We start from the raw sequence: 16,938 nt of genomic DNA on the forward strand, positions 1-16,938 counted from the left end.
GCATTTTTATTGTCTCTATTTTCTCTCACACCATCGTCCCTCTTCTCTCCCTTTGTTCAACAGATTTATACTGACTGGGCCAACCACTACCTAGCAAAATCGGGCCACAAGCGGCTGATCAAGGATTTGCAACAAGACATTGCAGATGGAGTCCTGCTAGCCGAAATCATCCAGATCATTGGTAAGACCCGCCCTCTGGGAGAAACTGTGAAAGTCTCCGTTCCCACCCGCCTTGGGAAAACGCAATTTCAGTTGAATGCATAGGAACTTGGTCCGTGAGTCTCTGAGATTCATGTACGTAGCTCTCCCACGATTTAATTAAAAATGTTTATGTGAGAATGTTTGAAAAAAGCAGTTTGGCTATACTTTTAAATGGCTAGAACTGGATATTTACATACACTGAATTGTCAGAAATGAACGCTTCATTAAACCATATGTCTCCCATGTGTGCATTTCGTTAGCTAGAGCAACTCATACAATCTGAGATTCCTTGAAACTGTATCCTGATCCAGCAGGGACAATTGTGAGAGGTTTCATGTCAGCAGTCATTTGGCACAGGCTGAAGAATTAGCAGCAACTTCCTTCTCACTCACTTTTTTTTTTTTTTTTTTTTTTTTTTTGCCTGATTTGTGCATATGGAATTGGCGGCTGCTGACAAGTGTGTCCTCTTGTACACGGCTTGGGAGACAGAGTGAATGTAGCAGCAGCACTGTGCTTGTTTTGTTTTGTTTGTTTTGTTTTTTTCTTAGTCTCCTTTTTTTGTGTGTTTCACTTCATTGCTTCAGCATGTCATTCTTTTTTTCTCTCTTTTATTTTATTTCTTGGCTTTAGCAAATGAAAAAGTTGAAGATATCAATGGATGTCCTAGGAGTCAATCTCAGATGGTAAGAATCATATTTATTCTAAAATATACTGCTTATCTTCACTTTTGATTAAACTACATTTGTAAATGGACTAGAAATTTCTTTTGCATGCCTTCCTGCTTAAGAAACCATTTGATCATGTTCTATCATATGTATTTCTTTGGGTACAATTTATGAACAAGTGATAGCATTAGCACAGTTGAGTATGTATAACTCCTGAATAACATATCTCCAGGTGTTTTATCAGATCTTGACTTTTTGTTGTTGTTCTGATGTCTGAATAATTTAACACTGGTTTTGCTGGCAGTAAATCCCATTTCCAAGTTTAAGTGGAGCCTTTCTGTCTGAACAACTGGTTTGAAAAACAGAACTTGCCATATGCATCTTAAAATATATATAAGTGGTATTTTTTTGTTCATAACAAAGTCCAGTGTAAACACATGGACTCTTGAGCACTTTTGGAAATAGCTCCAAAGGCATGCTTGTGGAAGTTTTCTGAGCAGTGACTGATCATGAGATCTGGTTCATAGCCTTTTCCAGAAAGCTGTTGATCTAGAGGTCTGTGTCTTCCCTGGCCCTCTTTTTATCTTTACCAATTGGTAAAGCTTAAAGTTTTGTAATAAAGAAATAGATTGATAAACTGCTGAGATAAAAACTCACTGCTCTCTTAAATAGCCACTACTTAATTGTATAGGACAACCTGAAGTACAAATGTCTTCATTAAAGTTATATCAGTGGATATAATCAGGAGTGATAGCCAAAATCCATAAGATGAGGCTTCCTTCAGAACTCTTTTTAGCACTGAATAGGCATTTTAAGTGAATGTGATGAGTGTTCTTCAATAGTCAGAGATTGGAAGAATGAAAAAAAGTGAACTCTTTTGATGTGCTGACTTGCTTTACTTAAGGTCAGAAAACTGAAATCCAAAATAATAAAAAGAATGTATTCTTATAGAGTGAGTAACTAGCACATCTGGTGTGTGTGTGTGTGTGTGTGTGATTAATAAGCACTCTAACGAACTATTATAATGTCCTAAACTCTGTGTAACTGTTGTGAAAAAAAGTCACACTTTTTCTGGAAATTAATTATAGTTTTACTGAAAGTAAATATAATACCTTCAGACACTCCTGAAATAATAGCTGTGTGATACTGTAAAAGAGACGTAACCTCTCTGAGTCTCAGCTTTTTCATCTGTGTAATGAATCCTAATTAGGACACGATAATGACATATAATCATGGACATTCCTTACTATCTCAGCTGATACAGAAATACATAATGGTGTTGTTATAAACTTTGTTAAGAAACATTCATGAATTAACACCTGCTAAAAAATTTTTAGGGCTTTATCTTAAAGAGCTGTGTAGTCCCTGAATATCATATATTATGTTTCTTAAACTCAACACTTGGTTTTGCTTTCATTATTTCAGTCATAAAGAAGTGCTGGATACTAAAACACATCTTCTCTGCTGTCGTTCCAATTTGATTCTGATTGCAGAGAAGCCAATACACAGCCAAGATAATGCTTCATGACAGAAGGAAAAAAAAAAAAAAACTTTCCAAAGCTCATAACTATGGATAGGAATTCAGTCCCTAGATATTTATCTGAAACATCTGTACCAAAGAGTCTACAAATCTGTGAAAATATTCTCATGAGTATTAGACTCTGTTAATTTTTATTACTTCCTACTCCTTATTTGCCCCAAAATGTCATGTAACATCTAGTATACATGTTAGTATTTCTGCTTTTGACTTAAAAAAAAAAAAACACAGAAAAACCAAAACCTAAGAAATGTAAATGCTATGAAAAAGGTAGTTTTCCAGCCAAATAGTATTCATCAGGATCTCATTTAATTTTGAGTAAAGAATGACTTGTATCTTCTCATTTTTTACATAAAAAATATGTATCTCATTTTTTCTGATGTGGTTGAATTTTGAGTCTGAAATTGGCATGCCCTCCATGTGTTGATTTAGAATAATATGTATGATAAAAATGTAGCTTTTTTGGTTGAATTATTTTTGCCTCTGTTCTTCAGAATTGGCATTGGTACTATATTATTAATGAATAAAAATTCCAGATTTTAACTGAGACAAGAAAGTAGAGGAAAGAGAATTATGAGAGAGCATGACTAGGCTTATGAATTTCGTATATCAATTCCAAACAGGATGTTGCCTGTTTCTGTATTGCTTAACAACCAAGACAGTGAGTGCTCTCTTTACTCACAGAACTGCTTTCACTGCATCTTTTTGTATGTCTCAACTTTTGTGTCTTTGCTTGCTGTTTGTGTTTAATAACAAAAGGTAAGTAAAACTAGGTATGCTACTGTTTCTAGTCACAAACTGTATTTAAATTTCAAATTTGATAACATTTATTGGACTGTTCTAAGCCTTTAAGAATATGGGTTCTCTCATGGTATGAATCTATAATATATTGGTAAATATTTTGGTGAATAACAGCCAGGTAATTCATATTGAGCTAATATTTGCTGAGCACCTGAGCTACAAGATGTAGGGACATTTGAGGATCAGAGGGGCAAATATTGAAATAAATAATACCAATAGTGTTGCAGAGGCAAAAACAAAAAGTACTGTGAAGGGAGTGAACTTGGTGCATTCCAGCAACAGAGAGAAGACCACTGTGTTTTGAGGACAGGGAGGTGTTTGGATAGGACGATGGAACAGAGGGCCAAAGTACGGAGTTGGTATGTCATTCTAAGTTGGTTGGGGAGCCTTTGGAAGACTTTTAAAGCTGGACTGTGGCATGATCTGATATAAATATTTTTAAAAAGATCACCTAGATGTTTTCTGGGAACCACAGAATATGTGTGTTAGTCTCCAGTTGAATGTGGGAGGTGAAGAATATAGGGAGTATAAAATGGCCTCACATATTTGGCCTGATAAGTTACTGTTAGACATGATTACTACAGAGGGAGAAAACAGGCTTAAGGTAGAAGGGGGAGGATGACAAATTCATATTTTGAAAGTAGAGTTTGACCTATCCATTGGAACATCAAGTAGAAAGTGACTTCAGGCAATTAGGCATGTGTTCCTAAAGGTGACAAGTAAGGTATTAGAATATACCTGGTACACAGGTAATGATTCAAGCCATGGAAAAGAATGAGATCTCAACAGAAGGCCTGTATAGTCAGAAGGGAAGAAATTTGAGGTTCTCACATTGGGGAATACCGATATATATGTGATGAGCAAAGGTGTAGAGTCAAAAAAAGGAAACATTGGTGAGAGAGTGAACCCATCTTTAAGACGGTAGTTCCACAGAGGTGGTTTGCGTATCCTTAGGGTAGCTATGGTAGCTTAAACTGGAGTATTTGGGCTAACCCAGTGAGATGGGGCAAAGTAAGATGAGTAGAATGTGGTAGATGTTGTCAAATGCTACTTAGCCAACTAGTTGGTGTGCTGGAACAAAGAAGTTGGTTCTAGCAATTGGACAAGCATTAATGACCTTTTTTCAAACATTCTCTATAGGGCAAGCATGTGTTAAGGAGTAACAGAGGTGCACATATCCACTGAGTTTTGAATGATCTTTCTAGGAGTTTCCTGTTGAAGAGAAAAATAATATATATATATATATATATAGTTTGAGAGGAAGGAAAAGTGAAGGAAGTTTTTGAAAGGGGGCAAGTAGGCAGAGAAAGAGGAAGCAGTAGGAAGAGAGGAGGACCCCGAGACTGGGGAGACAAAAGATGATGCTAAATCCTAAAGGAAATGGCAAAGGAAGAGATTTGAAGTCTGCGTAGAAGATTTGATGTTGAAAAAGAGGAGGTACATTTTCCTTTGTTGACACAAGGGTGAAATGTGGGTATCTGAAAATGAATTAAATAAAAATTGAAGGAATTCATTAATAGGATAGCTTCAGAGTATTGCAGAATAGTAATGTGTTTTTTCCCCCCATGGGCTTCTCTATATTACCTTATAATATAAAAGAAATTCAATTATGATTTCTCGAAATGGGTGAAGAAAATTTAACAATAAATCTTTCAAATTACATGGGCCAAAGAACACATATTTAAGAGAAATATGAGCTTTCCCTTGTACCAATTTAGTAGCATAATTATTGAGAGATTTGATTCATGTTTATTCTAAGTCTCAAAGTCATGGTGATCTTTCCTTAATAAGCTTGAGACTAAACTCATCCTGAAAAACGGAACTTAGTATGAAGGAGCTTATTCAACACTATATTTAACCTTATCCAAAGATGAAGTTACTGATATGGATCACACCTGTTGAGTAATTTCTAGGTGGGTGGTATCAGAATTCAAAATATATGCTGCATGCCACACTTTGGTGAGATTACATGAGGAAATAAATTAGTAAACTATAAATACTAGGAATGTCCAGAATGCCCAGCAGATTAAAAATAGCAGAAAAATGCCCAACATGTATTTGAAATGCAGAGGCACAAGTGCTAGGTTCTTAGACAAAAATGTAAGACATGTAGGGGAAAAGTTGTTGGGAAGACAAATTTTCCTTTATTTTAAAATAGACCATTACGTTGAAGGATCTTCACAAATGCATAGAGGTGTTAGGAAATCTGATTATGTGAAGTAAACCAAGATTTTGATCATACCATTGAGCTGAGGATCTGACAAATGAGGTTCACTACTTGTCCTTCCTTTTTGCTGGCTCCTCCCATGACCTCACTGTAATAGCTCAATTGTGTTTCAGCCACAACTTTCAGTCTTACTTTCTAAGATATCACATTGTTTAAAATTTGCTGATAGGAGAATTTGGGGGAATGCTTATGCCTCTTACTCTTTTTTATTTCTTGAAGGTAGAAAATTTGGTTTCATACACCATTAATTCTCCATTTCCAAGTCCCACAGGGTTGTGACTTCCAAAATAATACCATTTTAGATTTTATAGACATCTTTATTCCATTTCCGTAATTTTACACTTATCTGGACAGTGAAACTGTTCTTCCTAGTAAAAGTATTTTATGCTTTTATCAGTATTCTGTCCCTTCAAGTTTTAGTTCTTCTAGCTACTGCTTGTAATTGCTTCTCTTTTAAAGGATCTATTTAGGTAAGATAGGAAGATGAGATTTCTGACCAAATAGGGAAGAGATAAAATATTGGAATGCTCTTAAAGGTTTAATAAAATCTTATAAATGGCACACTGCAGGATTCTAGCACTATGACTCAGAGGAGTGGAATATTGCTAAGTTAGTCCATTCACATGATCCCCTGCCATTTTTGAAACTGTTCATCTTCTGGAATGGCTAGAAAAAGATAACTTAATGAAGACAAATGCTTTACTACAAATATAGCTCTGATCTCTAACGAAATGCTAAGTGGAAATGTCTACTTTGTAGTTTTCTTCATAATTTCATTATTTTCATATAGGCTCAAACTTTGGAAGAATAAGCATAAACTACTAGCATTAAAAAATTTATACTTAAGTTATTAGAATACCACCCTGATGATTTTTAAAACTGAATTTGTCTCTAGAAGTTGCTCTGTATTACTAGCAAAGTTCAAATGAAGTAATTGAAATGATACGGAGACATTGAAAGGATGCATGTTAAGATGAAAGGACAATGGTCACTGGAATTCTTATTCAGACTTTGTGACCCAGGAAAAAAAAAATCAGTGAATTTTCAGTTTCTTCTCATTTCTGCATTGAGGAAGTTAGACCAATGGAGTTCTGACTGGATTGATTTAACAAAACACCAATGACTATGGTTTCTGTTCATTATTTTATCTTAGATATGTTTGGATTTTCACTCTTTACAGCTTTATAAAACTATCTTCATAGTAAGGTGAAAAAGATATTTCTTAAGATGTATTAAGTCCAATTTACAAAGAAAAACAGTAAAGCATAGGAATCATATTTTTATTGGAGTTGTGTGGTTTGCCAATAAGAAGTTAAATAAATGTTGAAAATACAAGAATGCTTTTCTACATTACTTTGCATTATAGAATAGTTTATGTTCTCATGAGAATCAATATTTATATTGGTTTATGCCATTAGTAGGACAGATAGAAATTGAACCGAAGTAACTAATTTTGAATTGGATTCCAGATTCTGTGTTTTTTTTCCCTTCTTTTTTTCTTTTATTTGAGGAAATTTAGTAAGCCTTATATATGCACGTATAATAGCCATTGTGAGCCGTAGTTAATATTTCCACTATATATTGGAGTATCAACCACTTTCTTAAACATTTAGCATGTTCTTTATCCTGATATTTTTTAAAGATTTATTTATTTATTTTAGAGAGAGAGAGAGAGGGAGGGGAAGAGAGAGAATCTCCAGCAGACTTCCCACAGAGCACTGAAGCCAGGTCCCAGGCTCCTTGCAGGGCTGATCTCAGGCCCCTGAGATCACAAGCTGAGCCAAAATCAAGAGTTGGACGCTTAGCTGACTGAGCCACCCAGGCACCCCCATTCTGATATTTTTAACTTAATTGCTATAAATCGTTTCCCACCACTGGGTCATATTCCAGTAAACACAAAGTATGATCATACCTATTATTAGAAAGTATATTTTGTTAACAATCCTTTCATAAATTTAGTTTTTATTACCTTCAATAATCTAATCTCTTTTAAAAGGACTTACTGCTCCATATTTTTCAGCCTCTTTCTTAAAATTTCATAGAAAGTGATCACTTATAATAATGAATGATAAAATATGTAGCAGAACAATTTTGAAAACCGTAGTTTGGCAAGCAATATACTAAGATATGAGGCCATTTTAAATAAGAACTATGATATTCTTAACTTAAAAACCTATGACAAATAATGTTATAAAAATTACTTCTATAAAAAGAGAAAAAGGAAATGAAATAGGGAGAATCTTGTTCATTTGATCTCAGTATAATCATTTGAAAAGTTTATCTTGGATGAGATAAATTATTTGAAAAACCAGTAGAAATACCCAGGCTACTTTATGACATTATATTTAATTGATTTTAAGATAAATTGAGTTAAACTGACTCATCTAGATAGACACAGATAAAAATTCATGAAACGCCTTTGAAAAATCATATTGCCCACTTGATTTGTATTCACCATGTTTCGAACATAACAAAAAATATTGTGAAATCATATCATAGAAACCAAATTGTAGAGCACTCAACAATATCAGCTTCACTTATTGATCCACTTTAATGATTGAATGTCAGCCATGTATATATGGTGCTGTCCTCGATGATTTGCTTGCATTTTTCATTTAGCGTCGCAGCAAACCTACAAAGGAGCAGGGTCTTACTGGGCTTGCCTATTGAAGAACCAGTATTGGGTCTCGTGTCTCTTTCAGTCTAGACCCAATTATTTTGAGACTTATTAATAAACAAGCTTAACAAAAGAATTCAAGTCTTTGGATTTTCAACCCCTCCTCCTCCTCCTCTCTCCCACTTCCTTCTTTTTTTTTTTTTTTTAAAGATTTTATTTATTTGTGAGAGAGAGAGAAAGAGAGAGAACACAAGCAGGGGGAAGGGGCAGAGGGAGAAGGAGAAGCAGACTCCCAGCTGAACAGGGAGCCCCATGTGGGGCTTGATTCCAGGACCCTGAGATCACGACCTGAGCTGAAGGCAGATGCTTAACCAACTGAGCTCCCCAGGCGCCTCCAACTTGCTTCTTCTTTAATGTTTTAGTCCCCCTCCCTTCCTTACTCCCAGCCTCACAATGTAAATTGTTTTTCTTTAATGCTATACTTGTTTTTCCTATTTATGGAAGGTATATAAAATTTTGTTAGGTTGGAGAGGGTATGGGTTTGTGAGATAAATAATAGTGTATAGGTTTTGTGATGAAATTATGCATTTGGCAAAATAATTTTATCACAAAATGGCAAATTGGCAAATATGTAACTTTAGTCCTATATATAAATAAATGTTAAGTTTAGAACAAAATTATAACTTCATAGTAAAAGAGTAAGATTCTTTGTGTTTTGTTCTCTGAAACAAACTGAAAAGCAGGAATTCATCAAAACTCACAGAGTATATCTTCAGGTCAATGAATACTGATGTAATTTTTTTTGTTGTTTTATATTTGTAATACTTTATATTGGTACTGATAGCTTATTAAGATTAAATATCTATAATTGACAGTATTAAACGATGTTTGTTATTCTCTAATTACCAAGTCAGTTAAAATAGAAGAGTAGAATTTTGAATAAAAATAATTCTTATCTGATAAAATATTAATGGATTTTCCATATCTATATCTATAGCCATACCAATATATATATATATGTACACACACACATCTATCTGTACTATACTATATGTATATATATATCCATGTATTTACACATACACACATAGATTCTGTTACAGCATAGATGTGTTTATATAAAGCATTTCTAGTATAATATATATTAGATATATCTACATATGTGTAAGTATAAACACACAGATGCCTAGTACAGAGCTAAACCCTTTATAAACACCTTTAATCCTCATATACTATGTGGAAAATATTTTTAATCCCATTTCATAGATAAGGAAACTGAGGCTTCAGGGAATAAAAACTTCCTCAATTTCTTGCATTGTATAAATTGCATAAGTAGGATGCAAATCCAGTTTTACTTGACTGCAAAACTTTTAATTATTACACTCTACTGCTTAATTAATAAACTGACTCCTTGCAACTAACCGCAGACCAACTCAGCACAAAAACAAACTGCCGAGTGAGGCAAAATTACTGTCTCCTCCCCCTCTCCCTATCCCACAGCGCAAAGTAACCTGAGTTGGAAAAGGGAAACATGTGGCTTAGCATTGCAATGACATGGGGCACCTAATTAAATTGCATGTTTTACCTCCCAAAGGCTTAACAAATCAAAACTCGGAGGCAAGGCCTGGAAATCTGCGCACTCACAGATCCCAGCTCCCCCTCGGAGTCTTGCTAAAGTTGTGATATCTACCGCTTTATTGACTAGATAATTGTATTCATTACCTGGGACTGCGGTTACAAATTATCACACACTTGGTGGCTTAAAACAAAATTATTTTAACTTCGCACGGTTCTAGAGGCCAGAAGTCTGAAATCAGTACCACAGGATCAAAATTAAAGTATCCATGGTTCTGTGCTCCTTTCAGAGATGGTGGGAGAAACCCATTCCCTGCCTGTTGCAGCTTCTGGTGACTGCCGGTATTCTTCGGCTTGTGGCCACATCAGTCATTCTGTATGTTAATATACCAGCTATAAAAGTGCATTGGGGTATCTGAGATTTAATTTGGAAGCCTTTCAATCTTGTGAACTTAGAGTATGTCTAAAACAAGTAGATTTTGCATACTGTTTTCTCTATTTGCCTTCCCTCTACACAGTCTCGTCTTCACATTCAACCAAATATTTATAGAGCATCTATTTTGTGCCAGACACTGTACCCTAGCTGTCTTTCAATCATGTAGAAAGCTTGCTTCAGAGGCTCAAAATGTCTGTCAGAATGTCTAAATCACAATGGTAGGAAGCTTAGTGTGGAAGAGAGAGCAACTGCATTGGAGACTGACAGGGCTGAATTTGAATTCTGGCTCTGTTATTTCTTAATTGCATAAATGTATAAAAAGTATATTATGTCTCTAAGTTTCTATTGAATGGGGAAATTATTTAAAAATTTACCAGAGATGATGATGAAGATGAAAAGGGTTTTGCATTTGGAGTAAACAATATATGGGCTTACAACTCCGCATGAACTCCCTGTGCTAGGTTGTTGAGAAGTAGAGGAAAGAGTAGCTTCCCAACCATTTTCCCTGCTCCCATTCTTGACCCCTAGTATAGGGTTTTTCCACATGCATCTACTATGTTGTGAAAGTAATGTGTTAGAAATGACTTTGTTACATTAAAATGTAATTTTGAAAAATCAGAGAGCACTGCAGATTGTATGAGTAGAAATCAATGTGTGAGACTTTTAAGACTGTCTATCAATAAAGCTGTGTATGATCCGTGTGGTCATGTAAAGTAGACGTCTTCCAAGCAACACTGACCATTTCTTTCTTTTGCATAATACATACCATTAGCTCCCTGGGCTTTGAGATCAAGCCCAGACTCTACCAGGGCCTGGAAGATGTTCCCCGGCTAGCCTCTGTCTATCACGTTCTGTGGCCTTGTCTCCTGCCACTAGATTCTCCAGATTTCAAGATTCTTGTTCCTGGCATCCCTTCTGGTGATCTCACCTCCCACTCTGGATCTTGAAACTGATTAAAAGTTATCAGCTTTTGGAGTAGCCTTTTTTCACATTGGTAAAAAATGAAGTTGTGAAGAAAGATTTAGGTGAGAGTCACCCTCAACATTCTGAATTCTTTGCCAGTCCCTTAACCTAGGATGTTTCTCAACTGTGACCAGATCATGTAGTGCTCCTTCCATGAATTCACCTCACACCACATCCTCTTATTTGGTTAACTCTTCGTAACCTTGCAGGGATGAGTTCAAGCTTTCTTTTAAAGAGAAAAATGGGGGGGGGGGTTAATGACATGGGCTCTGGTTTTGATACATTCTTTCTGTGTGACCTTGAGCATGTCAATTTAATTCTCGAATCAACATCTTTCTCATTGTAAAAAGGTATAGTAATTGCAACCTCAGATGAAAATATCTTTATAACTATGTTAGATGAGTCTTAGTTAACTAATAACTTTCTCATTTCCTAGTTACTTGACCTCTAGCCCAGAACAGGCCCTTCTTCATGCTTCTCCAGGAGTCTGTGTTTCTTTGACCCTACATTTCTTGCGCTACATTGGAAATGTCTCTTTGTCCTATAAAACTATATATTTTTAAGAACTTGGACATGTTCAATGAACAACTAATTGTTGAATGAGTGAAGGAAAACAAAAATTAAGAATTTTAATCAATGCAAAAATACTACTGCATTGTTTAAGGTCTCCAGCTGAATGTATATCTGATTAAAATCTTAGGCTAGAAGTTATATGACTATTTGAATTCTATGATAGGATGCGGGCTCACTCAAACTGAGCAATTTTACCAATTTTTTTGGTTGAAATCACATTTGTTTAATTAATTTATGTAGTGACACTACCAGCACACATTTATAATGAAAAAATGGGACATGTAGTTAATCAAAAATAGCACAAGTCACAAGAGACTCTACCATGCAGAGATAACAAAAGTTAAATTTGGTTCATATTCTTCTAGACATTCTCTACATATGATTCATAACAGCATTATCTAGCATGTCAGGCATGCCCTAACCAGTACACATTGCATCTGTAGAGAGAACTCAGACTTTGAAGTATTATATCTGCTACCTGGTTTACAATTATTTAACTTTTTATATTGCAGTGGTTTCAGAATCCAAGGGGCATCAAATGATTTTCAATTCCAGATCAAATTCACCTCTGTAAACATAACTGCAGAAAGTGAAGACTGGCATGATCTATTCTCAAACATCTTTATGAGCAGTTGTGCTCTTGGTTGCCCTGGTAGGCATGCACTGCCCTCCTTCTGACACTTGTCTGCCTTATCAAAGTCAGACTTAGCCTTCAAGTTTAAATGATTCTTCTCTGATGCTTTTCCCAGATGTGTAGTGAAAATTGATAAGTCCATTCTCTCTACTGCCATAAAGTATTGTTTATAATTCTTTTTTAGAATTTATCATATTATATCTTGTGCTATGGTGATTTATCAGTCTTTTTTTGTCTCCAGCTATTTTACAAGCTCACAAAGGCAAACACTTTATAATTCATTTTTATATCCCTTCACCGTCTAGCAGAGCTCTTTGCATGTAATAAACAGTCAGTAGTTGCTGAATGAATTTATCATTCATTGTTAAGTGTTGGTGCCATGGTTTAAATTTAATCACAAACTATAAGGTTCATATTAATCATACCCAGATATTTAGGACCTAAATATAGTTTTCATTAAGTAACCATAAGTAAAAGTGAAAGGTACGTGAGAATGGACAAGGTATAACTTTGTTAATACTGTGAAAGATGCCTCTAGTCACACTTTCCGAAACAAGTTATACCAGTTTTGTAGTAAAAGTACCAAAAGGCTAGGTGTCATAAAACATACAGCTTAAAGTGTATGAGTTCAATAAAGAACTGTGCTAATTAAAAATTCTACAGTTTTTGGAATAGTTTATTCAACAATAAAATGAATAAATACAAATATTTCCAGTATATCTTCTGCATTTAATATGTTGAGAATGTATATTGACCATCAGGTTTAATAAACTTTGAGGGCACAAATACAATGATGACTGTCTTGAGTTTTCATAGTGAAGATAATGAAAACACTTATTTTCTTCATTTGAAACCCAATTTGTGATTTAGCAATATACATGCTTATCTTTAGCAAGTTCATAAGGATCAGGATAAAAGTACAATTATGAAATTAGACAACGAAATTTCTGTCTTGAAAAATGCCTTTCATTTTTCATGGGAGTGTGGAAAATATTAGAAATGAGTCAATGCTCTTTAGAAAAATTAGGATAATGGCTATGTCTTGAAATTTATATCTGCAGCACTGAGCATAATTCCATGCATAAAATAAGTTTAATAAATGCTTGATGAATGAATAATTGAAGGATTTCATTTTATAAAACATAAATAAAATTAAATGGTAGTGCTCCAAAAACTGAACCAACTTGTATTGAATTTGTGTCTTCGATAAGGAAAACACACACAGCAGTCCATTTTCATATTTATTTGTGCAAAATTGCCTTTTTGTTTAGGCATCGTGATAATAATAGATATTTTCATAGAATACAAAAGCCTCAGGGCTCTGTGTACCCAGAGATTTTCAAAGTTCTGACTAGATGTTATTGACTGGGTTTAGAACTTAGAAACTGTCTGTGATTGAGTGGATTTAGTACTTAGAAACTTACTGTTTTATTTTCATTACAAAGTCAATAGTTTTGTATGTTTTGTGCAGCCATGCTTAAATTTAACAGGAAAAGAGAGGCAAAGTGTGTGCTCTGGGCAAATAAAATGTAAGCCACAAATAGACCCAACAAATTGTGCATGATGTCAAAGTAGGCAAGTAAAAGTCCTGGGAGTGACTGTCCATGAGCTCTGGATGTGACTATTCCTTGAGCTATATGAGAAGTGTAGTGCCCACAGAGCTGAGAATGAATTCCTCTGGATCACTGCTATGAGGGGATATATATAAAATACCACAGGCATAAAATGTAAAGTGTATGAATTATGTAGTATCACGGTCATCCTTGACTCCTCACTTTCTCTTATATGCCATATCTTCCCACTAGATTTCTTCAACTTCCATCCAGAGTCTGGATCACCTTCACCGCCACTGCCATGTTCTGGAACACCAGCATCATTCACTTCAGTACTTGCACTAGCCAGCCATCAAGTTTCTGTACTTTTCTCCTTGTTTGCCTTTATTTTCAATAAAACAAGGGGCTGATCATTTTATTTTTATTTTTAATTGAAGTAAAGCACACATAAAAGAGTGTAAAGTACTCTAATAGGAATTGAGATAAAAGAAACATTGAGAGTATATAAAGTCCTCCAATCTTAAGTGTATAGCTGATTAATTTCTTTAATATGTATATACCTGTGTAGTCACACTCAGATCAAAACAAAGGACACCTCCTGCATGCCTCTTCCCCCCATATAACTTTCCAGACTACATCTTTCCAAAATTCATCGCTATTCTATTATTTTCAGTTTTTACTTTTGTACATCTTGAATTTCATGGAAATTGGGGATAAAAAGTATTATAGACTTCTGTTGGCTTCTTCTTTTTCTCATCTTTTATATATGAGATCTTCTCCGGAGGTCAGTTGCTTAATCTGTAAAGAGGAAGGTAGACTGACACTGGGAGCTAAAATTTGAAAACAAATTGAAGTTCAGCCCCAACCCACAGAATTTCTGATTTTTTTGGTCTGGAGTCAGGCACAGAGTAGTATAATTTTAAAAATCCCAAAGAGAATTGAACCTATATGCTATGAATCAAATGATCTCTCTCTCCCTGTCTCTCCTGCTTTCTCTCTCTCTCTCCTACCTCCCACTGCCTCCTTCTCTCCTTTCCATCTCCTCCTCTCTCTCCCTTTTTCTCTCTTTCTCCCTCTCTCTCTTTTTTCTCTCTGATTGTCCCTGACCCCTCCAACTCCTTTCCATAGGAATGGATTAACCACCACTCCTTTCTACCTCTATCCTTCCTTAAGCGTGCACTGAGCACCTATCAGATACCAAGCTCCCTCTTAGGTTGTTGAAGCTACATGAGTGAACAAAACATAACCCCTGTCATCCAGGGGCTTGGTCTCAAAAAACCCCCATACCTGAATATATAAATGAATATTGTTGAATGTATTTTCAGTATTTTTTCTCTACTCTATCAGGACCCTTTTGTTTTCCCTTTCTAATTTATGGTGCATGCTGAGATATTTCTTTGTCTTTAATACCCACTCCAGCCACCAGTTTATTTTTTAAGTGGTTTAAATGGTAGCCAAAAACACTATCTGACAATCTAATTACAGGCACTATTTATTAACCTTTTGTGGGTCTTATAGTGAATTAATATGTTCGTGAGTAATAAAAGTAACTAAAGTTTAGGCAATAATAGCCCGTGAACATTTTTTAGTAAATTACATATGTTTGGACCAGGAATCTTCTTATTTTCTATAAAAAGTATATACTTGATAGGAAATCAACAGCATCAGGACTATTATGGCAAACATTTAAAAATATTCAATTCAATTCTCTTAGTATTAGACCACAATAATTATTTGGTGTGTTTCTTTTACTTGTTTTTAATGGTCCAAAAAAAAAAACTTTAAAAGAACATTTTTTTTTAAGATTTTATTCATTTATTTGAGAGAGAGAGAGAGTGAGTGAGAGAACACACAAGCAGGGGCAGAGGGAATGGAGAAGCAGACTCCCTGCTGAGCAGGGAGCCTGACATGGGGCTCAGTCCAGGACCCTGGAATCACGACCTGAATCGAAGGCAGTAGTTTAACCTACTGAGCCACCAGGTGCCCCTAAAAGAACATTTTAGATGAATACAGTAGAACATCCTGTTTTTCCCATTTCTTTTCTTTCCTCCTTATTTTCTTCCTTTTATAGTCTTCTTTTCTAGTAGCAAAGTGGAAAGTAAAGGAAGGAAAGGATTTAAAATATACTTCAGCACCATAGTCTTATTGGCTATTTGGATGCTGATGGGCAAACAAGACTTGTTTGGTCATGTTGTATTCAGTGACTTCCAATCTATTGTTTTTAGGGTTTTTTTCAGTAGACTAGTTTAAATAAAACTTAACTTTTTTTTTTTTTTAGTAATACTTACTTTGAAATAAATCAATAAAAATAATTTTTCTCCAAACAAATGTGTATACCTTAGTTGCAATCATTTTTAAGCAAAGAACGTTTCATTGAATATTAATTTAGTTTTGCATAAAATTACATTTAAAAAGGAATAGAAATATCTGTTCATTTTATAAGGACAGTTTTTAATCTTTTTTTTTTTCTTTTCTTTTCTTTAAGAGACATTTTGACCTTGCTCTGAAGCTAAGCTAGAGAGGACATTGGCAGAACTTTGTATGTCCTTATGCATAGCTTTGGGTGAGAATTTAATGGGACAGAAAACAATACCTTGCCAAATGTTAACTTTAAATCTTCTATTTACTTTAGAATTTCAAGATTTATGGAATACCAAACAACCCAGGAAATGGCTCATAAAGAACTAGAACTTTCTAGTTTCCTACATTCTTTTAAAAAGGCTTAGCTGTTTAACTTTGCTGTATAACTCCATAATCAATACTGAGATCAACCTGTGATTAACATAAATCAGTCCTTTGGGGGTTTTTGTTTTTACTTATCACTCTAAATGTTTAAAAACTGGTAATTATATCAAAACTAAATGTTTGAAAGCCATGGCATCCCAATTTTTAATTATAAAGGCAATACCTATATTTAATTAGATGAATATACAACTGTCAAATTACAAATACATTTTTTAAAGTAAAGACTTGGCTATGGCTTAAGATGAAAATACGCATTATTTCTTTCATGCTATATCAACCCTCTGGCATAATGACCAAATATTACTGGTTGAATCCCAAGTACCCACATCCTAACATTCTACAACTTGCATGAGCAACAGTTTCCTCTTGTATGGATGCTTTCGTTGAGACTTAGTTGTGAAGCACAAAATA

At 34.8% G+C, this 16,938-nt stretch overlaps 1 protein-coding gene across 8 annotated transcripts in view; it reads left to right on the plus strand.

The window, feature by feature from the left end:
• NAV3 (neuron navigator 3) overlaps positions 1–16,938 on the plus strand; it is a 570,381-nt gene that overhangs the window by 320,993 nt on the left and 232,450 nt on the right. For 7 of the 8 annotated variants that reach the window (XM_019803871.2, XM_002923310.4, XM_034644498.1 and 4 more), the window contains exons 2-3: positions 64–181; positions 832–884. In XM_019803871.2, coding sequence (XP_019659430.1) covers positions 64–181; positions 832–884 — 171 coding nt within the window. Of the gene's footprint in view, positions 1–63; positions 182–240; positions 295–831; positions 885–16,938 lie in introns of those variants that run through there. The other variant, XM_034644500.1, reaches the window with a different exon arrangement.

This window comes from Ailuropoda melanoleuca, chromosome 15, assembly GCF_002007445.2.
Source record: "Ailuropoda melanoleuca isolate Jingjing chromosome 15, ASM200744v2, whole genome shotgun sequence".
NCBI lineage: Eukaryota > Metazoa > Chordata > Mammalia > Carnivora > Ursidae > Ailuropoda > Ailuropoda melanoleuca.